General features: G+C 43.7%; 1 protein-coding gene across 1 annotated transcript in view; it reads left to right on the top strand.

Moving 5' to 3' along the window:
• BMP6 (bone morphogenetic protein 6) overlaps positions 1-27,342 on the top strand; it is an 87,296-nt gene that overhangs the window by 58,236 nt on the left and 1,718 nt on the right. The window contains exons 2-6 of the mRNA XM_051799213.1: positions 3,276-3,468; positions 16,351-16,499; positions 17,378-17,575; positions 24,919-24,995; positions 27,228-27,338. Of these exons, the coding sequence (XP_051655173.1) occupies positions 3,276-3,468; positions 16,351-16,499; positions 17,378-17,575; positions 24,919-24,995; positions 27,228-27,338 (728 nt within the window). The remainder of the gene's footprint in view (positions 1-3,275; positions 3,469-16,350; positions 16,500-17,377; positions 17,576-24,918; positions 24,996-27,227; positions 27,339-27,342) is intronic.

The raw sequence follows: 27,342 nt of genomic DNA, 5'->3' as shown, positions 1-27,342 counted from the left end.
AGTATATAGAACTTAAATATCTCACCACTCCCACAAAGAAAAAAACCCCCACCCTCCATTGTATCATGGGAAGATACATAGCCAGAAAAGCTTTCCAACTCGTTAAACTTTTATACTTGCTTCATACATGCTTAATGTAGTCTTTTTTCCATCCTATGATGTTGTTGGGTTGCTGCTGGATGGATCACAGTGGAGGACGACACCATCAGTTTAACAGTATTTCTTTCTGAATGTGCTTTTCTTATTACAGAAAAAGCTGAATTGCTTAATCTGAAGGATTAAAAAAAGGTTTCCTTGTTTGTGCATTTCAGGTTGTTTATTCTGCCAAGCCTGATAACGAAATCAGTCAGAATGTTTCCCCTGTAATCAGTTTAGTCAGCTTCTGTGATTGTGTGGCATATTCGGACAAGGGCAGGGATAAAGGAAGAAAGTTTTAAAAAACAGGAAAATACTATTGTAAATATATCAGGCAAGTTATAAACTGGGAAAGGGCAATTGGAGTCAAGCGTCATACCTGCTGCTATTTGTCATGCTCTATGGTAGATGTTTTGGTGGGTTTTTCTTCCTCTGTGGCTTGTGTTTGACTTTTTTGACGAGGAGTATGGGAAAATACTGATTTAAAGGACTAGAGTTCGGTTATATCACTTTTAAACTGTGTATTTTTTAGTGGAGATGAGTGGAAATTAGGTCACTGTAGCTGACTTGAGGTGAGAAAGGAACAAAAAACCAGTGATGTTTGGGCTCATTTTGAACCTTGTGCTGTGTGGGACGGCTCCAGGCTCTCCCTTCTCTGCACTTGGAGAGGCCACATTGCGTCTTGATGTGGGGCAATAGCTGACAGGAAGGATCGACTATTCCTTTGCTGTCTCTGGTGTAACTTTAGTTTTCTGGCGCCCTGATGGAGTTCTGTTGCTTACTCTGGTTGTGTCCTTCCTCTTGCTCTTCCTGCTTCTCTCCTTTATCATCCTCATCTGCGAGCCTGGGGAAAAGCTGCCTTGCTGCACCTCGCCCGCAGGTCAACTCATCCCCGTGACAGCATGGGAGGGGATGAGGGTTTCAGCTGGTCATTGCACTCGTAAGTGAGGATGTAGCAAGTTCTAAATTGAGAACTGTTGCTTCATATGTGTGCCTCTGCAAACCCGTGGATTTAGACATTCCCTCACCATTAATTACATCCTCTCGTCTTTTAGCAGCAAGTAAACAGGCCAAGTTGGGCATGTCATTCTGCTGCAAGCAGCCAAACGCAGTTTCTCGTTGGTTGGATGCTTGCAAGTTTCTCGAAGTATGTGGCTACTCTCTTTTGGGAGATGCACCCTGTGGGACTCTCCTCAGGATGGGGAATAACCAGGCAACTCAGGCCCCTTCTTGGAGGATGTACGTGCAAGTGACGACAACCAGTCTGGTGTTGCCAGAGTTGTTCCCTATTAAAAGCAGGGGCGGGTGCTTCAAAGGGAAGCCCAGATCACCCATAACTGATAGACAGAGAGATAATTCCTAGGTGGCACTGGAATTGAGTGGTGCCATCATTTGCCTTGGTGCAATCTCTGACGAGATGCTGGGTGTCACCACCTCTTTTCTGGAAGCTACAGGGTCAATCACCTGCATTTGTGAGTTGTTTGGCATCTAAGCTGCTCAGACAGATGCAGTGCAAGACTGACAAAATTGGCAGAGGCATCTGACTCTGGCAGCAGTTTGAGGATTTGCCTGTTTGCCTTGTGGGAGCCCTTAACACACCATCTCCAAGTGTGGTGTCCCAGAGAATGCTAAACAGCAGTCATGCAGAGGTGAAAAGATTTCCAGGCGAGCTTCAAAGAGAAGGATGTGACTAACTGTCTTGCAGGGAGCCAGGATGTGGACCCAGCCAGATGAGACAGCTCACATGAAAGGGCTGCCAAAAGAAAGGGAGAGGACAGACAAAACAGGGACTGAGGAATGAGGAGGAACAGGCACTTGAGAAAGGTAGAGAGGAAAGTCTCCACAGGCTCTTTCCAGCAGCTGGGAGATGTCTGCTCTCCAGGGAGGTAACCTGTGGGTAAAGTGATGAACCTCAAGCACACTGGCTGTCGTTCCTGGCTCCGCTGCAAGCCTCTGCCACCTGCCCTTGGACAAGTCACTCTCCTGGTGACTCAGTATCCCAGCTGTAAAACAGAGATTGCTGCTTACCTCATGGGGATGTTGTGAGGGTAGGCTCATGGATGCCTTTGCAATTTGATGTATGAAGTTGGGGAAACAACAAAGTGACCACAAAGACAAACATGAAAAGGGATTTCTTCTTCCCTTGCTGCCTCTGAATGTACTCATGTTCCTATTGATAATATAATGATGAGTTATTTGTCACTGACATATACGCCTTCAATTGCACTAGTGGGAACAGTTTTTTGGATGTAATTTTGTATGTTTTAATAATATGTTAACGTTTTAAGCAATTTCTAATAGAAAATTAGAAAAAAATGACAAACAATTAATCAAAGTCAGACTAACCAAGATGTAATCAAGTAATATGAGAGTGGAACTAGGAGCAGAGTTTTTAAAGGGAACCTCAAAAAGAGAAAACACAAATCCTGAGGCATAAAGAAGGAATTCTGTTTTGCGTCCATCTTAAATCCTATAGCTGAGAATGTACCTGAGGAAGTCTAAGACCAGAAACCAAAAGGGGTCACTCGTAAGCTCTCTCATTCTCAAATAAGCTTCTGCAAAAGGAAGGGGAGCTCTGGTTAGCTTTAACCCTTTAAAATAAATTTCATGTTGATTGTATTCACCCACAAGGTGGTCCAGTGGCTATTTCTGGCTTTTCAGGGAGCCAGAAAACAGCACATTTTAGGGCAGTTAAGGTATTGGTTGACCTGGTGCTATGGCTTAGTCTGTGCCTTTATGTGCTAAAACAAAATGGAAGTACTTACCTCCTCTGTTGGAAGAGGGCTGTGAGACTTACGGAAATGCTGTAAAGAATGTGGAGATCTGCAGGTGGAAAATGCTGGGGGCGGTCACAGCTTCAGTTTTACACGGGCAAAATTCATGGTCATATTTCACCTGTCAAAGCTGGCTTTTCTCTAAAAAATAAAAAAACCCAAAGGAATTGGCTAGAGAAGAGGAACATTCATCTTCTCTTAGTACTGTATTTTTAGGGCTTTAATTGCATAAGCTTTCCTGGCACTTGCCAAGGCTATCTTTGGAGAAAAAAATAAGATTCTTGGTGGCAGCATGTGGAAACCTTTTGTTGTTAAATTTTAGTCATGGTTCCTTTTTTTCCTTTCCTTTCCTTTTCCCATCTGCAGTTGAGTACGACAAGGAGTTCACACCTCACCAGCGGCACCACAAGGAATTCAAATTTAATTTGTCTCAGATTCCTGAGGGGGAGGCCGTCACAGCCGCTGAGTTTCGAATCTACAAGGACTGCGTTTTAGGAAGCTTTAAAAACCAAACCTTCCTTATCAGCATCTACCAAGTGCTGCAGGAACATCAGAACAGGTATGCAGGAGGGCCTTGCTCTGTGCCACCAGCTGCTGTCCTGGAGAAGGCTGAGCTTTGCACTAATGTTGAGAGGACTGAAAATAAATATCAGGTTTGTTAATGTTAACAGGGTTATGTTATTGCATGGTCCTTTCCTTATGGGAAATGGGCATGGTAGAGTGCAAACGGACCCCAGCCAGAGAAAGTCCACAGTATTGTAGCCTGGGGTGTGACTTAGCTGCAACCTTTGTGTTGTCTTTAAATAGAGAAAGAATCTGACGAGGAGCAGTAGATTTTTAAACCAATGCTGGCATTGCACTTGTGTACTGAAATACACATTCCGCCTTTCAACTTAATCCTACCAGCATAAAAAGCATAGCCTGTTTGAAAAATACTGGTAATTAGTTCAAACTTGACCTACTCGCAACTGGACTTAAATTAAAGTAAATAAAGCAGAAGAAAATTCAGCATGCATTTTGTATATGCAGGTACAAAATCACTCCTTGACTTTCAGTGGTGTTGAGAGAGGCAAAAGTGAGAGAGGCACAGTAGAAACTTGGACACAAAAAATCCAAACAAGTGTAAATGGAGTGATTAATTTAAAACCTGTAATGTTTCAGATGGAGGAATCATGTAAGGCTAAGAGATGGAAATACATGGTCAATTAAATGTCAGATTAATGCGGTGGTACAAAAGGGTTTCATTACTTGTCAGTACTGTAACTGTTCCTCTGCTGCAGGCATAAAAAAAAAAAGAAATCAGCAGTGCTAAAAAAAAGCTCCATTTGTTTTCTCTATGAAGGTTTCATGGATGTTTTCCTTTATGCTCCTTCTTTCTCCAGCCTTTCCATTGGTACCATTTGGGGCACCATGAGCCTTTCACGATTGGCAGTTGTGAAGGCAAGATTAAATAGCTTGTGATTGTTCTATGGGGAGTGTGGCCTCTGGGGAAATGGAGAGAAATACTTGGGTGAATAGGTGATGGGGAAGAAGGTGTGAGTTTTAAGAGATCAGTGTTGTGCTTCCCTTTGTGCTTCGAGTTGCAAATTGCTGGAGTGCCTCCAGGAGTAACGTTCTTGCTGCTTAGGATGTTAACATCAATACCCACTTGTTACATCAGGAGCTGATGGAACTCCAGATGGTCATGCAGATTTCATAGATGTTAGCTGTATTGTTCATTTAGAACCACACTGAATAAAAAATGGCAAGTGTTGGTCTTCTTTAGATTCCATAAACAGAGATCCCACCTCTGGAGCTGGAGGAAAACCTCTGCCAAGTGTCCATGGAAGCAATTGATACTCTGCTCTGTGACGGTCACCAAAGCAGGGCACAGAGTAGGAGAACTGTCAACTTTTATGTTTATATAACATTTTTTTCAGAGTAAATTGAGCAAGCAAATAAGACATTGCAAGAAAGAGAATAAAGTACAGGATACGGCCCCTAATATACCCCATTCCTAACAAGTTTACAAACTCTGTTCTGAAAATGACTGTGTGCAGCAGTGATGCTGCAACCTTGTGTCTGTGAAGCTGTGATGTGCATCCTTTGGCACTGGGCACTTTGGCACCTGCATGTGCTGGACATCACTGGGTGCTAGAGACTTCCCTACAGACAGAGTAGAGGCAACAACTTGGGTGGGGACCACCAGGGTGGTCTCTGTCCAAAGCTGGCATGTATTTTGGGTCTTTCAATTCCCTTCCATCACGTTCCTTCTGCCGTTGCTGGCGGCCATGCTGAGGGGATCCCACTGTTGGGACTGGGAATCATAAAGTGGCTTCCTCCAGATCCAGACTGCCAGCAGTTCACTGTCCCTCCTGACATGGGCTAGGCGTGAACCACTGACCGAGGGATGAGTGTCTGTAGTTCATTACTAACCTCTGACTCATCCAGTCCCTCAAGGCTCCCTTTTTGTTTCTTTTTCTTCTTTATTTATTTATTTTTACTGGGGGGAAGGAGGGAGATGTTTGGCTAAAGCAACTTGTGCTTCAGATGAGTCTGTGGGAATTGTCACATCATCCGCACAGAGGTGGGCAAGATATGGCTCAGAGAGTTTTGCAGCTGTAAAAAGGACATGCCCTTTTCTACCCTTTTTTCCTTTCAGCTTAAAGGACTCTTTCATTTACGGGTAAAATATAAAAGCACATATGAAAATGTATGTGCTTCTGTATAAATACATGCATAGGTTTGTATTCTCTGTATATATATGCATATATATATACATATAAATAACCCCTTTTATGTTAAATATATGTAGGTGTTAAAAGACAGTTAAAATGAGATAGTAGAAGCTGCTTATTGCTCAGTGTTATGGTCAGTTGAGGTCTGACTCATAGGCTACTGCTGCTATAGATTCAAATGTTCACCCTCATTGGTGTCCTGCGTGGACTTTGGCCTGTGAACATTCTTGAAAACAAATACTAAAAAGTGGTATTTAGCTGTTCACTAATATCTCTGCATGGAGAGGAAAAATGCCTCAGATTCTTCTGGTGTGCCTTAAGGAACTATATTCTTCTGAGTTGTTTTGGGTTTTGATCATCAATTCACTTACTTGCTTTTACTGGGGGGGGGGTAAAGTCCCAAATGCTTTTTTCTCCCCCTTTTGTCTCAGTGGATTAATTTGGAATGCAATGTTTTCTTTTCCTGTTCAGAACACTGGAAGGTTAAATTATAAGAAAAAGAGTGCACTGGTTTTTGAAGGAACTTGCTAAATATTTGTAAGTCTTCCATTGAATTTTAGCAGACATCTTCTGAGCCAGAAAATAACAGCTGCCTTTAACTTGAAAAAACTCTACTAAAAAAGTTGTGTCATGCTTCCTTTGGGCTAATGGTTTTGAATAAGAGCTTGATATTTCCTGACATTTTATGACATTTTATTGCATAAGGAAGAGTCTGTACGGATCTTGAAGTCTAGCTGGTGAATAGCAGGTGAGACAGAGGAGTTGATGTAGCGCCTTTTTTCATCTTTTTCTGCTGGCAAATATTCCTTCTGGTCAGGAAAATTCATCTCTAAAGGCTGCAGAAGGTGCCTGTTCAGTGAACATCTGCAGTCTTCAGAAAAAGTTCAAAGACACCATGTTAGTCTTGGATTTTATGAGGTTAACAGTTGTCTGAGGTGGTTATTGGTAGCTACTAAACTACTTTTGGGTGCAAATAATTTTTAATTGGGCAGCTTGCATGTATGGATTTAAACCAGCAGTCTACAAGAGAAAGACAGCAGGCACCTCTTGGAGAACATATATGTAAAAAAAAGGAAACCTGCCTGCTTCTCTCGAAGAAAAAAGTTTGGCAGGGCAGGAGATAAGAGAAAGCTTTAGTAAATACAAATCTTCACCAAAGCTCAGAGCCTGGAAGTATCCCTTGGCTCCAGTTAAGTGTAATGAAGTGGCTTAATTCAGTATTACTTGAGCAAAGGGAAAAAAAAAGCTCATCTGGACAGTAAAAACATGAGCGTGTGACTCTAGCCCAGATGTGCGCTGCTGCACGGAATTGTGAGGCACTGCTGGCTGTTCCTGATGGCTAAAAACAGAACCAAGCCTGAGGCTAAAATTTCTACCAGTTGCTGAATTATCAAACTGATTTTTGCCACTGTAGAAAAAGCTAAAAGCAAGGACCATGGGCCCATTTGAGAGTGTCTCCTAGACAGGAGTATAAGCAGAGAGAACATGAACAATCAGAGATCAATGGTGATTGAAATAGCATAAAACCTCTGGGTAGAAATCTGACCCTCTCCTCATTCAAAGATATCAGAAATAAGAAAAAAATACTTGTGAGGACTCCAGGCAGTGAAACTCACATTGAGGACAGTGTGGTCTAAGTACATTCTCTCTTTAAAAAGAAAACATTTTTAATAGTGACTCACTTGTGTCAGTAATATTTTCATCTCCCCATTCCTTCCATGCTTTTGTAAGGTAAGAAAAATAGTGCCTAGAAACTAGGCTTTTGTTTTCTAACCAAACCGCAGTTAACGGCCACATTTTGTCATAACACAAGCTGCTGGAGTTGTCAGTGGGATGATGCAAAGAGATTAATGAAATCCTCAGGATGGGTCAAGCTTGTGGCCAGCCATCAGTGGTGAGCCTTTCGGATTGTGTGGAAAAGAGGCTTCACCAAATAGGGCTGAGGTGACATCTGGTTTGCTCTGAGGGGGATGACTCTGGGTTTTGAAACAGGCTGTGGGCTGTAGGGGCTGACGCTGGGAGAGGGAACAGGCGATACATCTGCCGGATGTTGCTGCCCCTCAGCTTCTGACCGCCCAGAGTTTTAAGAGACTAGGCTGTTTGAACACTAGGGTGGGATTTTTTTTCTTCTCTCTTTTTTTTTTCTTTTTTTCCCCCTTCGAAATATGCAGAAAACAGGGATGCTTGCCAAAGCACCAATTTAGGAGGACAAGTGGTATCAGCTTCCAGGTACTTGTCCCACCGTGGCCATATCTGACAGACTGTTTAGTTTCATCAGGCAAGAGCTACACAAACAAGAACCTTATGCAGTACCAATGCACAGCTAAGCCCTGCAGCTTGCCTTGATTCTAAAGTGTAGCACGGATTTTGTGGAAGAATCAGCAAAGCCCTCTGTGATTTCTGATACCACTTGGGAGTGGTCTCAGAAGTCTCACTTGCTGTGTGAGACCTTTACAAGGGAAGGGAAGAAATGAGTTTGTCCCTGAAAACAGCTCATTATTTAAACAGTTTTGTTCTTGAAACTTCCATGTTCTCACCCAGAGAGGTGTCAGGTCAGGACTAGGGAAGGCAGTTTATGGTTGATCAAAGATGTTAGTCCTTGGTTTGGATCATCAGTATGTTTTCAAGTGTAAATATCCTGCTAATGCAGACCTCAGAACACTCCCACACTGTCCAAACAACTGATCTATGAAAAACACAGTGGCCTATGTTAGTGATCAAAGGAAGATACAGTATCTTAATGGTCAAAGTTTATTAAACAGTTTCGTTTGCACCCAGAATGAAATATGAGGACATGATGGTCAGAAAGATTCCTCCTACATGATAAGACACGTGTGGACAAAAGTGAGCCCTGCAGAGCGACTGCCTGGGGACCATGTTCTTCTACTGAACACAATTCCTAAAGGGTTAAGGCACTCATTGGCTTTTAGCTGCCAGTTACAGTGGTAATAAAGTCTTCCTCTTTGCAACAGGATATTTATACAAATGTGGTCCGAGCTTCTAACCTAAAGGGCAAATTGATTCAACGTCAGTGTTTATAGCTTAGAAAATAAATAACTGTCCTCAACTGGGTTTTGGAATGGGTTGTGTAATACAAATGACAAAGATAGCATCAATCTGTTTCAAGTTGGGGTCAGATTTGTATATAGTGTGTATATATTTGTATATGATAGAGCTGTTTCCATGATGCTATAGAGAAGTGTCTGCCCACATCTCAATTCAGCTTCCACTGTGGGTGTGTGATTTGTTGTGGTTTGGGCTGGTTGGTTTAGAGTAGTTTGAAAGTCAAAGTTATTCTGGATGAAACTCTGAAGTACTGTAGCCTTCAGTACTGCTAAAATACCCCTTTTTCTTACAGAATTGTAGTTAAAAAAAAAAAGAAATATATCTCCTATCCCTGTGATTTAGGATGATTTTTTCTTTTTTTCACTGCTCCTGTTGGTAAAATGTTCATTCCTCAGATCTGTGGAGCTCAAGACCTTAAGCTGGAAATAGGGGGACACCTTTGCATTCAAATATCTGTATTGGCTTTTCTGGGGATTATCACAGACCTGTAGGCTGAACTTCCCATAGTCTTGGTGTAGGGAGACCACATCCTGTAGGTCTAGGCTCTGATTTTCCAGTCTTTGCCACATTCAGCCTTAAAACCTATGTTTCACCCTGCTACTCTTCCAGTGAGTCTGGAAGACTTAACCCCCTGCCTTTGCAGATTTTGCAGCCAGGATGAGGCATGCAGTGATAAAGGGCAGCCTTTTCAGCCCAGGGCAACTCTTTTCAGAGAGAGAAGTGGAGGTGTGAGGTTGAGCGTACCTATCCCTTCTTGTGTGTCCCCATGTCTGGATACATCCAGGATGGCTTTCCTCTCTCTGTCCTGAATTGCAGAACCCCCTCCAGAGTGTCTCCCAGCATCTCCATTCTGTGCTTTTTCCTCTGCTGGCTGGCAATCCTTGCAAATTAGTGCCCAGCTGATGGTCTTCTATTCCACCTTGGAAGGAACTTCGTTTGTAAGTTGACATTTCTTTGTATTTCCTTCCTGGTTTCTAAGAAGCTCTTATAGGATGTGCATGTCTCTCCTGGTCCTCTGGCCCACAGATGGCATAACTTTTTCAAGATAGTTAAACTGAGCCTTACTTCTCATGAAACAATAGAGACTGCCTTTGCTTTCCAGTAGAGACTGCCTTTGCTTTCCATGGCAGCTCATTCCAGGGGCTGGCATTTCCCTGCCCGTGGGTCTCTGTACAAAGGAGCACTGATTAATTAAATTTTGTGTGGTGCATTTGAATCTTTGGACTACTGGTCATTTAGTTGTTAAGGTTTTGTATTGCATCTCTTGGCAATACCTCATCCTGTGGGAGCTCCACATAAAGTTTGTTCTGTAAGTAATACTTTTAAACTCGAAGTAGGAATTACATCTACTGCAAGATGGTGGATGTAGAGGTTTGAAAAGGCTGCGATTTCAAAGTTTTATCTAAGTGGAGTTCTGTTTAACTCTCTGAGTCAGTTGCGAGTAGATTTATATGTCCTTCGATAGTGGATAGTGGAATAATTTTGCTAACTTGCTATACATAGGATAATTTTTACAGAAAGTTGATGTCAGTGCAAACTAAAGATTCTGATCCTGAGGCGGGCAGAGGAGTATTTAGAAAGAACGTTAATTAAAATGTAGATTCCACACTTCTGTGCAAAATTCCCTTTTGAGAAACTGCTGCTAGGCAGTCTAGACTATTATGTCAACTTGTCTTTGAAGAAAAGTAAACAAAAAGGTTCAGCCGAGGAAAGTTTTAGAGACTTATAGTAATTAATGCTTTGGTAAATGGCTGTTGATGCGTAACAATCCTTTAAACACCTGGGTAATTGCAGGCTTTGAAGTTGGGCCAAAAATGTTGTTCCAAGATATGCAATTAAAATGCGAGACCTTTAACTTAGTCATTTTGAAGGTGAGATTTCTGTTTGTTCTCACTGTCTCCCTGGTAAAACTTCTGCCTGGTCAGGGAAAGAAGGCCAGGGAGGGTGGGAAACTAAAAAAACTAGTTCAACAGATGCTTCTTTAAATTTAGCTTTTTATAGCTTTGGTGTTTTTCCTGTAGCAAAGTTCCATGTTGTAATGTGTATCCAGAACAGAAAAATTATTTTAATGTGAACATTTCACTAAGTATAGTAAGTAAGAGAAACCACTTGACCTGGTTACTAATTTGACTGAATTCTAATCTAATTAGTGTTCAATTAAAGAGAATTAACACCTAGAGACATTTTGTTGAAAGGTTTACACAGAGGTTTCAGTTAACAAAATATTTATCTTAGAGGGGGGAAAAGCACTGAAGTTAAATGCAAGCTTTTTCGCCTATAAATGCCCTGAGTACATGGTTGGGATGCTGGCGTTAAGAATAGTAGCTATATTTGATATTTATATCTGACAAATCGACTCACTCTCTGAGGACACTGGAGCTAAATCCTGCCTTCTGAATTACACAGGCCATATTTCTCCGGTAAACTGTGTTCTCCTTTCTGTTTATTGCAGCCACTTGTGATTGCTTTGTTGACCTTTGCTTTTCCATCCTTCTCCAGAGTCTTCTGAAGGCCATGGAAACACTCCCATTTATTTCTTGGTACTTGAGTCCATACTTTAGGGCCTTAATCCAGAACAAAGAACTCCTGTTTCGAGTTGGGAGTTTCTAATTTGAATCTTCGTATTTAATATCCTCTCTTGTATCAGGAAAGTTGTTTAAGCTCACGGCCTCAGTTTCTCCCATTCACTTGTTTCCCTTTAATAATCTGAGATAAATACATATTATGCCTGCAGCAGTGTTATTATGGAAATCATTAACTGAATTCATGCAGATGGTTAAGCACACTGAAAAGAAAGATTGGGCACCTTAGTGACAATGAGATGGCAGTAACTTTGTAAAAACCCAGAGGCAGGTTTAGGCAGAGAGAGTGTTAAGAAACTGCCTGTTTTGGTGATGAAATTTATCTTCTGTACACTGAATTTTAAAGACCTGTGGAGGTGCTAGAGGTCTTGTGATGTCTCTGACATCTGAGGTTGCTTGGGCATGCAACCTTTGGACTGACTCTGCTTTATTCAGCCTATGCTTCTTCCTGTCTCCTCAGTGATGCTGGCTCAAACATTTCTTCCAGCCTTTCTTTTTCTAGTTTTTCCTGTTCCTCATGTTCCCTTCCTGTTTCCCTCGGGTTCCATCTTGCCTCTGTTTTTCTCAAATGCTGAAGTTTTCAAATATCCTGCCATTAAGATGACCATGTCCTCAGTTGCATGCTTCCTCTTGGAAGGTCACTGCCTGCCTCACTGCACGGGATCAATGTCATCACTTAATGACTAGAAATTCAATACTTTGTTTTGTGTGGCTTGCTCAGTATATGATCTGTTTCTCACCTTCTTGTCCACTCTTAGATTTTTCTTTCACTGTGGGCTTGCATCTACTTGTGTTTAGCGCTCTTCAGCATGATGTCTGACTGCTTCCTAAACTATTTCTTTTTTGGACATGGCTGTAAGGCCTCATTCTTGTCATGCATATACTGGTGAGGATCAACTTCCTCCAGTAGGTTAGTTGCCACTTTCAGATGTTTATTTTTTCCTTTCTCCAGCACTGCCCTTTGGCTTGCAGGAAACCCCTGCTCGTCTGCTGTATGCACTTCAACTTTTGTAATAGGTTGGGCCATAGGGTGTGGACCTGCTAAGCAAACACTGTTGGCAAAAATGGTCACTGCCAAAATCAGCCAATAATCCAGCATCAGGACTGGTAATAAGGCTGTGCAGCAGCTTTAGCTTTCATGTTTCCTGTCTTTCTTTTGCAGTCCTATTAGGAGAGGAGTGGAATAAATGGGGTTTCTATAGTCTTCAGAAAGCAGAACTGGGGGAAGAAAAAAAGTGCAGTTGCGTATGTGTGTTTCCCTCTGAACGTTGGGGCAAGAGTGGAAGTGGTAGATTCTCATCACTGACATCTGTCAGCATGGTTGTTGGCAGCTGTGTTGCCACAAATGGCAGGAGTAGCCCTCTGGGAGCCATCAGTGCGGGAAGATGCCAGTAGTTTCCCAACTACTTCTAGAAGCAGAGAGATGCTGAGTTGGGAATAATGGGCCTAATTCACAGAAGTGTGGTGGACATCTTTCTACTCCCTTTTCTCTGCAGAATGTTTCCTGTTATTCAGGGTCTCTCCATCTATTCCTTGCATGTGATGCAATGATGACTACAAAAAATCCTCCACCTTTCCCCATCTAATGAAATATTCTTTCCCTTTGACTAGAGAGAGAGATATGAGATATTCTTTCCTTTTGACGTCCTTTCCCTTTTCCCTTTGACCAAAGGCTAGCTTGGGAGATCTCCCAGTCTCTGTTCCAAGATCAGACACCATACAGGTTTTTTTGCAGAAGTAGCAGGGATATCTCTTCTCAGACACATAGCTTGTAGGAAAGAGCAGATTCCCCTCAGGTGATGCATGGTATCTGGTTTACCAAGGGAGAAAGAAGGGGAAAGTATGTTCCTTGAATACAAGAAGTCCAGAGAACTTTGTTGCTAAGCTCTGAATCTCTATTAAACCTTTTGGGGCAGGAATTTTCAAGTACTTACTGCTTGGCCAAATTTGAGGTGACTTTCTTAAAGGGGGAGGGACGTACAAGATTTCTATTCTGGAAAAAATAAAGGAAGTGCTTAGAGGCTCTCAGTTAAATAGTTGGAATTCTTTCTTATGTGAGTAAATTCTTTCTTTCCTCCCTAATTTTGTCTTTGGAAATAGATGGCTGAATATTCTTTTAAAACCTTCATGCCAAAATAAAAACTCGTAAGAAACTATATGCAATTCTGTGCAGCGTGGTGAGGTTTGGGTGACAAATATTAATTAAAAACAGGCTTAAACAGAAAGTATTCAGATGTGTTACCTATACATCTACTATGACCTAAAGTACTTGTGGGGTGAACCTTCAGCATTGGCTTCATCCAGTCAAATAATGCAAAAATCAGTTGAAATTTTTTACAGAGAGATTAATCAGACGTTGGAATGGGCTGCCCAGGGAGGTGGTGGATTCACTGTCCGTGGAGATTTATAAGATGAGACTGGATGTGGCACTTAGTGCCATGGTCTAGTAACCACGGTGGTAGTGGATCAAGGATTGAACTTGATGATCTTGGAGGTCTTTTCCAACTTGATTGATTCTATGATTCTATGAATAGCAGAGCTGATTGAAAATCAGTCCTGTATGAGACTTTTTGCAAAGAGTTAACTGGACTGGAAAACCCAGTTGTCCATTTTATTTCATGCTGTGAAGGAATTGAAATCTCTCCAAAGTGAATGTGAAAGACTGGGATAAAGTGGATCATTCTTGTTTGGTACGATTGTACTTTGGTTGGGCAGTTTGCTTATTATATTTGTGGAGGACACTAAAATGGGGGACACCGATAGAAAGGCAAGTCTGTGTTTTAAGTGATCTAATAATGGTGGAGGTTCAGTCTGGGGCAGGGGAGGGGGGGGTGGGAAGGGAATGTGATTTGGGAGAAAGGACAATTTCATTGGGACATGAAAAATCGGTAATGTAAATACACCCTAGGAAGTGACTGGGTCCTTTGTGGTTCAGCAGCATGAATCTAAGGATTATAGTAGATCACAAGGTGAACGTGAGTTAACAGTGTGAGTATTGTGAAGAAGCCAAAATCATATCCTGAGATGTATGAGTAGAGGCACAGTCTGTGAGACACATCAAGATTATCCTTTCACTGTACTCAGCATCAGTGAGATCTTGATCTGAGCTGGGTCGATAAAGAGCAATGAGAATAGTCAAAGTCTGTAAAACATGGCTTGTAAGGAGAGACTGAAGATATTGTTTTAATAAGAAGGGGATATTGTTGTGACATTTAAGTTAGATAATAGAGGGAGAGGAAAAAAAAAAATTAAAAAAAGAACATGAAATGTTTCAAGTGAAACCCATTCAATTTCCTGGGAAAATGATGGAGCCCTGGAGGCTGGCAACCTGTAAGATCAGGTGAGGCAAATGCCTTTTGGGAATGATAGGGATGCAGCTGACCCTGCCTGGAGTTCAGGGGAATGGGCTACTTGATGCCATGTGGCCCATTTTGGTTTTACAGCTCCCCCCTGTCCAAGTGCCTTTCCAAAGGGCAAGGCAATGGGAATATAAGCTCCCAGCCTCTTCTTCATGTTTTTGTAGACCTGACTACTCCCATGTGTTTGAGTGTTCAGGAGCATTTACTCTTACAGAGCTCCCTGTAGAGAGCAGTTAGAGTAGCTCTGTCACAGAGTTACCCTGTTACAGAGATCAGAAAGCAATTGGTGTGAGGGGGAAGGTCAGAACAGGTGCTAGGAAAACCCCTTTTCAGATATTGTCCATTGGAGAGGCCTGAAGTGTAAGTCATGTTCAGAGGTGGGAATGATCTAGCAGTTCATTCCTCTCATCAAACTGGAGAGGGAACGAGTGGTTGCAGCTGCTGCTTGCAGTTGTCTTTAAGCAACACTTCAGTTTATATACTCTGCCTGGGAAAGCCCAAATCTCTCAACCTTAAGGTTTCCAAAACATGTAGCAGCTGGCCAGCCTTAGCTGCTTGCTGCTGCTGGAGGTGAAGGTCAGAGTTGAGCTTGAACCCTTGTTCCATTGGAGGAGTGGTGGCAAAGACTCCTGTGGGAAAGGCTGTTGAGTCAACCACAGAGTGTGCAGCTACCAGTGAGGTGGAGGAAAGCCTCCATGCTGTAAAAATAGCTACACTAGGAGCCCTAATATACTTAAGTGCTTATTTTTCCATGTGTGATCTCATGCAAGCCAAGCTGCTGGGCAGCATGACATAGCAATTGGCCAAAAATAAAATACAACTCAATCAAAATGATTTTTTTCTGAAGTTAACCTTTGATGGGTAGGAGGGACAGGTACTCTGTTTTCTCATTTCCATTGTTCCTGTTAGAAAAAAAGGTGCAGGAGGGAAAGACAGATGAAGATGGGATTGACACCTGGTATCTGTTTTGTGATGATAGCCACAGGTTAAGGATAGGAATTGCAGCTTTCTTGACAGGAAACTTATGCCTGTAATACAGCAAGAACATGTACATGGGATTTCTCTGTGTGCTTCTGCAGCTGACTTCACTGACCTGAGTTTGGGTGAGTATTTGATGCTGCAAAAATGGTATAGACCTAAAAGCATTTGAAGCTGAAGGAAGTGCAGCACCAGCAACCTTTGAACAAGGCACTCTAATCCTGGTTGATAAGCCTTAAAACAATGTCTTTAGAGCCCTTTAGAGGTTCATTTTCTTTCATTGTTTGATGCTTGGCTGTTAGTTGATTTTTAGGGGGTTTTTTGTCAGTTTTGGTAGGCCTGCATGTGGCAGGCTGATACCATGAAACCCCTATGACAAAAGCCATCGAATGCCTGGACATGCTGGTAGTTTGACCACTGTCTTGCCAGGGTTAGCATTACACTCTTCAGGAAGAAGAGAGCCTTACTAATCCCTTGCTGGTGGAGAAGTGGACAGACCTGAGGAGTAGGGTGGCTTTCCTCTTAGAAAATGTAATCCTGAATTTCATATGTGAAAGCATGTGCATCTCATGGCAAAACTCTGGATACACACTAGCAGACTTGGGGCATTGTGTTTTTCTTTTTTCTCCTAGCTATTAACATAACTTATAACTACTTCAGGTTTTGTTTCTGTAACAGCAAAAGCCAGGGTAGAAGATTGCTGACACCACAGTCTTCTCATTACGCTTCTCCTCTGCAGGGCCTCTGACCTGTTTCTGCTGGACACGCGGGCAGTGTGGGCATCAGAGGAGGGCTGGCTGGAGTTTGATGTCACTGCAACCAGTAACATGTGGGTGATGAACCCTCAGCACAACATGGGACTGCAGCTGAGCGTGGTGACCCGGGACGGTAGGTTACGGGCCAGGTAACACTAGTCACCTCTTGAGTCCCTTGGATGTTGTCTAGAAGTGGTGCTAACAGAACCCAGTTGGGATGTGGGGGTTGGGCACCCTAAGCAGCTCTAGCCAACACCACGAGTAGGGCGTCTGAGGGCATAAGTGGTGGGCTGTCAGTTATTGGCTGTCCCACGATGGTCATGTCTTTCCACATAAGTGAGGTCAGGTATCTCTAGACAGTACCAGGATGAGCTGGTGGAGGTGGGTTGGGGTAGTCTCCAACTTTGTTTTCTTTCTGTCACTTCATGCTGGAGTTTGGTACACCTGTGATGTGAAGTAAGAGTAGAGGGGCTGTCCCCTGTTTTCCCTGAGGAAATGTTAGTACCAGCCTCTACCTCCCCAGTTGGGCTGAGAGCCCATTCCTCTGCTCCTGACAAAAGCACACCATCCCTTTGCCGTCTGCTTTCCCTAGAGGTCTCCTAATCTCACGTCTGCTTCTTGTGTTTCACAGGCAGCAGAACTAATTTCGTGACACATCTGGGCATTGTGTTGTATATATCTATGTATATAACTCTTTATAACAGAGTAGAGAAAATAGAGAGTTTATTTTTTTAACTTTATAGTTATACAGAGTACAAAAATCCTAAACTGGAATAGAGATGCCAAAGGGATACCAAAGAGCCAGATGCTGCAATGAAGTCTCTTGTCCAGGATGGAGTGCTGTCGTAACAATGCCCATAGGCCGTGGTGGCAGGAAAGGAATGTTTAGTGTTTAAAGAAGAGTATGAGCAAGAAGAAAAGAGACACTGCTTATGGGGATGTTGTGATGCTGAAAGGAGCAATCCACCTGCACTCTTTTTTCTAACATTCACTTTACTGTTTGGTTTGAAGGTTTCAGTGTAAATCCTAGAGAAGCAGGCCTTGTAGGGCGAGATGGCCCTTATGACAAACAGCCTTTCATGGTGGCCTTCTTCAAAGTGAGCGAAGTTCACCTACGGACCACTAGGTCAGCGACAAGCAGGCGCAGGCAGCAGAGTCGGAACCGCTCCACCCAGACTCAAGACGTTTCCAGGGTGTCAAGTGTCACAGGTAATCATGTAACACAGGTAATCATGCAGCACAAGCTGGGGTGACTTGTAAGGTTTTCATTTGCTTTGGAGTTGAAAGAAGCAAGAAGAGGGTTGTAAGGTGGGATGCTCTTCCCTGGGGTAATAGGTTACATCTGCAAGGGGTTGGAAGAGGAGATCTCACGTAATAGACTTACAGGAGTCCTCTTGAATCCAGGGTGGAGTCCAGACCCCCATGTGAAGTTGCGCCCATTTATTTCAAGGGGATGAGATATTTTAGCCACAACTCTTGTGCTTGTAGGTTGTTTGCTATGCAGTATTTGTCTAGGATTATGCCCTAGAAGTGAAGTGCAATATTTGAAAGACTCAATCTCTGTGTACACTGAGATTTATGGTATTGCACATATGCATTCCCAGCAGAGTCCTCTTTCAGATTTCTTTGGAAAAAAGGTGGTAGAACAGCTCGAGATTTTTTTTTTAACCTTGTGAGAGCATCAGTGTATATGTGGTGAAGCATATTTCCAGACAGGCAAAGAAGTTTTCCTGTTTACTGTGGAAAGGTTGCATGTTGCAGGTGTTTTACAGCAGCCTTATGAGTGCTGTTGTGGGCTGGTGGGGCAATACAATAACTCTGAAATTTTTATGCAAATTGAGAGAGTCTTCTGTCTTCTAAGTCTTACCTGTTTTCCAGCCACTCTGCCCTCCATCACAGTGCTACAAGTCCTTCTTCATTTAGTACCTTCTTTCCTTTGAAACATTTTAGCTTACTCCAATTTACTTGATTAATTTGCTTATGCTGCCCCCTTCATTTCCAATAGGATCCCTTCCCTTCCCGTCTCTAGAAATGTCTATACCCCAAGGAAGAGAGGCAGTTGTATTTTTTAGTCTATATCCAGACGCAGCACAGGGAGATGAGCCAGCACTGCCAAAACGTAGCTGGTGTGAATCTGTAGGCTTTCACTTGCTCCTGAATGCTTGGGTTGTGGGTGAGCCATGCTGCACCTGAGGTTGCTCCATGTTGGCCATGGTACTGGGAGCCTGCAGGGGACAGAGCCAGGATGGGAGCCCTTCCAGGGCTGGTGGCCAGGGTCTGTGCATGGCCATGTGTTGACTCAGCCAAATTGCTACAGCCCATCATGGTGAGGGACTATGCGCTCCCATGCCATGCTGTGCAAGGGCCAGTGTGAGTATGAAATAAGGCTTCATGGATTTTAAGGGCAGGAGAAAAGACTCAGTCCTGCAGCCTGGCCTCCCCAGGGGAGGTTGGCCACTGCCAGCATGGCATTGCTGGAGGAGTTACCATCTAATCTGGCATGAGAGCCCTCTGCCAGCACCTTCTGTGGGTCCAAATTTCTGAGACCTGCTTTGTTCCTGATTTCCTTCAGGTCTCCAAACTGCAGATTTAAAGCTGGGCATCATGGCTTCTTACTGAGTTACTTTCCTGAGTGATGAGTTTGCTAAAACAAAATTTTCATATTTTTAAATCAGGCAAAGTGACTTAAAGCTCCAGAGGGAGCAGATACATTGGGCAAAAAGGGACATTTTTACATTGCTGCTTTCTTGACTACACCACACATCAAGTCATAAAATTCTAAAATGACAAAAAAGGGAAAAAATAGCTGGCATTCTTTGATCTCAAGGGTTTTTTTGGGCTCTTCTAGCTCAAAGCCAGCTTTAATTTAAAACCTGGAATTTGGCATTTCAGTAGACAAAAAGGTATAGTTGAGACTGTTAAGCGCAGGGGAAGGGAGAGGAGTTTAAAATTAAGATGTATATTTGGTTGGTTTCTGTGTTTAGAAAAGAGAGACTACATCAGCTTGTTTTCCTTTGTAAGTGTATGACTCTCAGACTCTGTTCTCCTTAAGAAGTGGTTGATTTAACAGCCCAAGAGGCACCAATGACCAATAAAGGTTTTTAGCATTAAAGAGATCACAGGATTTTTTTATAATTCTTTTTTAAATGTGAGGATGTCTACATCTATGGCCCTGGGATTACCCTGAAGGCTGCCTAGTTCTTCTGAGGGTGCCCTGATGCATCTGGACCCAAAGTGGGTGCAGAACTGGGTTGCATTTCCCCATGTGTGCATCTTCCTCTCTTGCTGTATCTTACGTCTTGTCAAATTTTTGTTCTGTGCTCTTCCTCAAGCTAGAATTGCTGCTGCCTACCAGGGCTTGAGAGCAGTTTCTCTCCTTGAGAGCAAGGCAGTGGTTTGGTGTTGATGGGTTTTTTGGTAGATTAAAACTTCCTTTCTCTATGTTAGTGAATGCACAGGGATTTATTTTTTCAGTCCAAAAAGGAACCCCTTTTCCTAAAGATCCTGTGAGTTGTTTTGGGGCAGTATGTTTTAAAAAGCCCCATTTGCTGTCTAAATATGGCAAGAATTTCAAGTCCTGCAGTTTGGAGTGCCTGAAGTGTGCTGCTGGGCTGGTACCAGATCTGGTGAACCGGGGGTTAGGTGAAAGCGTGCTGCTGTGTGTGGGGAAAGGGACTCCACTATGCTCCCTTTGACATGCAGTTGTTGTCCTGCAGTCAGTACCAAGAGCTCAGATACTAAGGCTATGGCCGTAGCATAAGATTCTCAATGATCTGTATTTTTTTGCCAAGAATAATTATTTCCCTGTATTACAAACACGTAATTATGATTGGCTTGTATAAAGCAGAACTGAATAACCCCCACGGTTATAAACTGCTTTGACATAGAGTTCCTGGAGCTAAGCTCAGTTCTTCTGTAGAAGGAGGACAAGCAGGAAGAAAAGGAAGTATTTTCACCTGCTGAGGCAGAAGATCACATGCCAACTCTGGCCCAGGACGTGGAGGAACGAGGTGGGTGGGAGGAGTGAGCAGGTGTTTCTCTGCTGTTGTCTGCAAGATCTGGAGGCCCTCACTCAGCTGAATCTTGCAGTGGATTGAGCTTGTGCTCTCAGACTCCACACTGACCCTCTGGTTAACTGAAGAGATGGGGACTGTCTTCAGCATAACAGATGGTGACCCTCTGCCATACAGCCACCTCCATGATTTACAGTTTCTGCACAGGCCTATCTCTTTGTCTGATGGCGATAATCCTTCTCTTCTGCAAGTCAGCCTTCAGGCATATCTCTTCCCATCAGCGCTTCCTGATGGAGAGCATTGAAACGCCTGACTTTGGGCTGTGCTTGCTGCTCTGAGTGAAACTCAAGCAAAACTCTTTTTCAGGTCCTTCTCTTTAGCCATCCTAGGGCCCTTGCGACTGGTGGGAGGTGCTCCATGAAAAATGAAGAGGCCCTCCAAGTGGCCTTTCCTTCCAGCAGACATGCATAGCACCAGACAGATTTCCCCACGTGTACGGGAACCAAATATCACAAAGGGCAGTATGCACAAACACTGTAGGCAAATAAAGCTAAATGCTTTTGTGATGGCAAGGATCTTGTTAACAAACTTCATTATCTGGCAGCCAATCTTCCCTTCAGCATAGTGCTTGGATGCAGACTGGAGCAGTGTGGCCAGCATTTCTGTTTGTGCCTTCACATGGGGGTTCACGTCAGCCCAACATCTCCCCTTCTTCCCACCCAAGCAGATCACTTTCATGTGAAGTGGGCTGTTATTAAGTGTGTGATCAGTTTACACCAGCTTTATCCGGGAAAATCACCAAAGTCAAACACCAAGAAGAAGGGGCTGGCCTTAGAGACCTCTGTCAAAGCTATTTTGAATCACGAAGCAATTAATTACTGGGTGGAATTTGGTAAACCGGCACCTGGGGAGCAGCAAGTGTTCTCATTCGGATCGACCTCAGTAAATATTTATATGTTCTTTGCCAGCACTTAACGTGGGAGAGGTTATAGGAAATCTAGGGTTAGTGCATGAGTATCTGTAGGAGGAAGACTATTAGGGTCAGGCTATTCTCTTGCCCTTTTCAGCAACACACATGCCAGTGTCCAGCCTTAAGAGAAACATCTGTGCTCGCAGAAAGTCAGACTTGGGGCCTGGTGAAAGCAGACAACATTCAGTGCAAACAAGCTGCAGGGACAAGCCATCTTAACTGTGCTGTTTTAACTGTGCTGGGAGTTATTTTTAAGTGCAGAACTAGGGGTTTGAGTTTTTTTAAATCTCTGTTTTGGACAAAATAGTTTGCAGTATGATTAAATGCAGTGCCTTGTAAATGCCAAGCTAGTATTTCTGAATTGGTATGTTCAGAGGAAAAAATAGAGATGATTTTGCTAAACCCACAATGAGCCTATAGGAACTCCCAAAGCAGCTCTCTAAACTCTGAGAGATTTTAAGGGTTTCTGGCAAACAATCCTCACGAATTGTGCTGTGGCAGTGTAAACTGGCCCCATGGAAGTTGTTTGCAGCATCCCCCCTGCTGCAAGCTGCCTGCTCTTGGCCCTCCTGGCTCCTTGCTGCAGGGCTGGTAGGAAGAGACATGAACCCTGTTGCCTCTTGCCAGTTGGATCTTGCACTGCTGAACCACCTCAAATGGCAATTTGGGCTAAAACAGCTGAGCATGCTGGCCTGGGGTAGCTGATGCTGCTTTCCAGGCTTTGGAGAAATTGTGTCGTGGAAGCCAACTTCAGTAGCTCAGTGAGCTTTAGCTCACTGCCAAAACCCCTTGACTGTGTGTATTCTTCTTTTTCCAGGCCCATAACTGGATGCACATTCAATGTACGTGGCTCTAGGGCATATGCTGAGCCCCTAACTGTAGGGAGTGGGTCATGACTATGTGCATCTGTTTTGCTGCATTTTTTTCTCCAGTTCAGAAAGCCACTGCTAAGGTTGCTTAAAGGTTTGTAAAACCCCTGAAGTTGGGCTAAAGTAGCTTCCATGAAGTAGACATAGTAGACAAACACATAACAAGAAAAGAGGGCAGGGGATCTTGGGGGTGAGGGAAGAGTGCAAATCCAGGGAGAGGGGATGTTTAATATACTGGCGTTTCAGAAAGCAAAGGCTCAGTCTGGACAAGTGAGAAGATAGAACTGTCTGCATCTGCCTTGGATGAAGAGCAGCCAGTGCTCCATGCAGAGTGTGAATCAGGTGACTCCAACCAGTGAGCAGAGGCAAATTTTTGGGGGCAGTGTGAGAGAGGACATGTTCATAACATGTTCTGCTTCATGTAGCTTGTTAAGCAGCTTTTTTTTCCCACCCCTGTGTTTTCTTAAACTTGTGATTGCTTGCAGCCTTCCTTCCTACTCCTGTTTTCCCTGCCTCCCTTGCCTTCTCCCCTTTCCTGTAGCAGATTTGGGTAAATTATAGCTGGATTTGGAATGTAGCATCATTCTGCCCACTCAGTTGTGAATAGATCAACTCCACTGTAACTCCCAAATACAGATGGTTTCCTCTAAGCAAACTACATATTTCCCATTGAAGAACAATGAAGTTGTGTTTTCAGGTACTTAAAGGAAAGCCTTTGATCACTAAAAGTATCTTCTGCTCATTTTTTCCCCCTCATTATGACCAGATCATTTCAAAACATCTCATGCTAGAAATTTGCTCCTGGGCTGAGCCAGGGACTGAAAAACTTCATCTGAAAAAAACCCACCACACCCTGGTTTCTTCTGGGTATGTCTGGTTTGAAAGTGGAAAGCTCAAATAGAGAGACTCTCCTCCATCCTTGCTACCGCGTGCTCCTGAAAGAGTGAATGTTTATACTGCAGCAGGCTCTTAACCAGCTCTGCTCACCTGATTAAATCCGTGATTGAAGCGAAGCTATTGAAAGTCTGAAATGCAATCCTTAGAGTTTAAAACCCAAGCTGCTTCTAAAAACAACTCTCTAATCTTTGGTGGTTGGGAGGCTGGGTTTGAGGTGTAGGGTTTTTTTCAGCCCTCAGTGTTAACTGTACCCAGCTGTACTGCTGTGCTGCCCTTAATGTCAGTTGGATGTGCTTTTAGTATTATAGTTTTTCTTTTGAATAAATATTTGCATTTGTAGTTCCCAAACTTAGGGGGGGTGCTGGAGGGAAGCAAAAGAAAGGCTTATTCAGAGCCAAGGAAAAAGTCACTAAAAATATTTTTCTATCCCAGCTGCTGCATCTGGGGGAAGCTGCACTGGAAGGGTGACCTTTCAAGCCATGTTAGGGGCACCAGGGGGCTGGTAAGCCAAAAGGTCCAGGGCAATGGGAGGCAGGCACATCAGCCTGTGACATCTGCCTGCTGACAGAAGCGCCTTTAATTGCAAATGAGGTGTGTGAGAGAGGAGGAGGCCCCTGTGGAAAGGCATGGGAGAAAAACATGGACGGGGAAAACATGGGCTCTCACACTGCTCGGCTGAATTTGCTGCCATCTCTTCCTCTTGTGCTTCCCATCGAGTGCACAGTACGGGTTCAGCAGCTGTAGCTGGTGGCCAAGCTGCTCTGCTGCAAAGGTGGTTTCTGTGGCTGCTCTGCTGAGGTCCAGCAGCCACCTGAGGTGTGACAAAATCAGCAACCACCCGTCAGGGCTGGATTTGTGCAGCCACATGGAGGTGAAAGGCCCCTCTGTCACGGCTCAGCTCCTCTGTGGTTCCAGGTGTTCACATGTGGAGCCACCTCTCTTTCCAAATATAAATGGGAAATTCCACTCTCTGTCAAAAGCTGCACTTTGTGGGGTCATCAGGAGCAGCTCCTGCATGGTCGAAACATCCTCATACATTGCGTCATGGCAAGGGAGAAGGTCTCTGGTCAGGGCTTTGCACTCTGCCTTCCCACTCTGGTGAAGTACTGGCACTAAGGAGCAAGTGAATGGTGAGAGCATGTCAAGTTCTGTGTCATCTGCAGATAAGCAGCTTATGGAAAGGAGAAACAGGTTTTTCAGAGCATGGTTTGTAAAGGTCCAAGGGTGGAGGTGGTGCATGGGGTGATGTCTGGGGAAGGCTGGGGGTAAGACAGAGAGAGACGGGGACTTCCCTGCCTATGGGACACCTTAGCTGTTTAAGGACTCCTGCTAACTGTTACAGGGAAACAAGGTGACGATTAACCTTCCTGGGGCTGTAATTCTTTCAGTAAGTGTGTGCGGTTTGAGCTCACCACCTAGGGCGGCACACCTTGGAAACCGCAGCTGAGGAAGTGGGGTGAGTCTGAGCACCCAGTGGGGATGTCACCTGTGCCAGGCTGAAGGAGTAGATTTATTTTAAGAAGTCGTTTTACTGGAGGTGTTTTACAAGCACTTTGAAGGCAGCTGAAGTAATTATAACTGAGTCACTGTTACTTGGGTTCCTCCATTCCCAAAGGCATCTTAAAAGCTTCAGCCCTGCTTTGGATGTCCCTCAACACCCTTATCCTTTTGGCTGCTGAGGGAGCTCATCATTTCTTGCTGCTGAGCCCACAGCACGCACACATTTGGCCAGCTGTGCCCTCCAGCAATGCTCTGCCTGTTTTAGTTTCTAAATTCTTGTTTTTGTTCTTTTTCTTTTAACAGATTACAACAGCAGTGACTTAAAAACAGCGTGCAGAAAGCATGAGCTTTACGTTAGCTTCCAAGACTTGGGATGGCAGGTGTGTGATGTTTCTCCCTGGGTAAACTAGACATTTTGTTATGAAATGTTATCTAAACAGTGTCACGGTTATTCCACTTGAGTCTGCCATTGTGCTTTAAAATGTCCCTTGTGCCTCCTCACTAAAACCAGTGACAGGGCAAGGCAAATAAATATTGATAGTTGTGACATTTGATAAGATCCAGAGGAAGCTTGATACTTTATGAGATTCAAGTATACAGTCATTCTCTGTCACTCACAGGAATCACAGTACGGGCAAGGGTTTATATCTGTGAACCTCTAATGATAAGAAAAAAAATCTGATGATAAGCAGTGATTTTAATTAAATTTTTTTGTGTGTAGTGTTCAGCCACTGTTTGAAATTGGCCATTGTTTGAAATCCTCCATCCCTGCGCCACCATTAGCACTGCCTATGGTAGGTAGACTGAAGACTGGGTTTAGTTGCAACACCATGAGGCCAGAAAGTTGTTTAGAGTAAGTTATTTAGGACCAGGCCACTGTGTAATCAAACATCACATTTCAAAGAATGCCCTCACCTTTTCTTTTTTAAAATTTTTAAATTTTTCTTTCATTCTTTCATTCAGCCCTTTTGTGAGGGGAGATCCCGTTTCTGTCAGCTAATGTTTTTACCTGGTTATAATTCAGAATGCCAGGGCTGCCCCTGGTGCTGCCCCTGGACATGGAAGTCCTCTCAGCTAATGGGACAGTACTTTTTGTAACTTATGTCAACTCCAGCCCACTAGCTGCAACTGTGGGTGCCTGCTGACTCCGTTCTCCAGTACTTGTGAGTGGCATTTCTTTTCACTTGTGAACAGTTTTTCCACCTGTTCCTTAGCTTACTTGCCCTGCTTTCAGGCAGGAGGCAGATTCCAGTTGTGAAGTTCCTGATCTTGAAGGCACTGCTTTCATGTTTCTAGGTGTAGAAAGGCACAATGCTGCCAAAGGCAGGCCACAGACCAGCAGGGCTCATTGCAAGAGTTGGAATCCAGGTCCTACTTGTTGCAGGCAGATGATCAAGGCAGGGCAGCAGCCCCCTGCAGTTGTTTGGCACTGCCATCTCCTTCAGAACATCCATTAATTTTTTTTTAGCAGAGCACTTCCCTTATTCTTACAGCCCATTAAACCACAAATTAAATTACACAGTCTGTACTGGCATCTCTAGCAGAAGGGTGATTTTCTTATGAAAAGCAGGTTGGTTTACCAGGAGCAAATTATGGGTGAACTAGTACAGTAAAATGAAGGGGAGTTTTTGCGATGCCCAGGTATCCTCGTGGGAGCAAACCTGGCTAGCAAAGCTACAGCAACAGTGTCTGGCTGCTCAGGCCTGCTGTAGCAAAATTCAAGCAAACACAGGTAATTGTTGTCAGGTAAAGGGGAAATTGTCTAAGAATTACATGCACGTGAAGTGTACCAGTATGTTCTTCTACAGGATAACCTGCAGAGCCTGACACCAAAGGAAGCAAAATATCTCCTGCTAATTATTGCTGCTTTTAGTTTTCCTTTGGCTCTTTTGTGTCAGCAGCAGAGAAGCTGTAATTTTTTTATGAGCCCTTTGGTGAAAAGTCACCTTCTTCCCTACCATCATGGGACTCAAGAGTGCCACTGGGGCCACCTGTTTGCACATGCAGCTCAGGCTGGCTGCCCTGCCCCTCCTTTAGGAGTCTGGCAGATGTGCTGAAGCTGTTACACAGCTAAGACTTCCCACAGTGGCCTTAGCAGGCTAGTGTCCCCGTATAAGGGTGTATAAGATAGAGTGTCTGTGAGACACCACACCAGTTTTTTATATTCCTGTTGTGGAGCTCCCTCAGGCTTGAATTGTGCCTGTGTGAATGCATGGATGTGATTTTTTCCATGAGGGGGCACCAGCTGTGGCTGTGACTCAACCTAGGAAAGGTAGTTCAGCCAGAGGGCCTAACCTGCAGGAAATGTTGGAACATAAAGGCTTCCAAACCACAATCCCCACAAGGCAACCCAGCAAGAGTTTTAGGGATAAAACTCTCTTAGTTCATGGCAATACATATATGTGCACTGTTCTTTGGACATTGAAATCAGTGTGTCCTTGTAAAAGTGATGGCTCAAGAAAAACCAAAAACCAAAACTCCAATCAAAAGCCTAACAGTTTCAGTGAAAACACATTTTCACCCTCAAGGAAAAAGTTAATGGAAAATTTTCAGCTGCTCTTAATTGCATGCAGTTGTCTGTTGAATCATGTTCTGTTTGTTTCCCTAAAAAGGACTGGATAATCGCTCCAAAGGGCTATGCAGCCAACTACTGTGATGGGGAGTGCTCATTCCCACTCAATGCCCATATGAACGCAACCAATCATGCCATTGTCCAAACTCTGGTAA

Source organism: Manacus candei, unplaced genomic scaffold (assembly GCF_025592945.1).
Source record: "Manacus candei isolate 608988 ecotype Guabito, Panama unplaced genomic scaffold, ASM2559294v1 h1tg000049l, whole genome shotgun sequence".
Taxonomy (NCBI): Eukaryota; Metazoa; Chordata; class Aves; order Passeriformes; family Pipridae; genus Manacus; species Manacus candei.
This window is presented reverse-complemented; position numbering and strand designations above follow the sequence as displayed.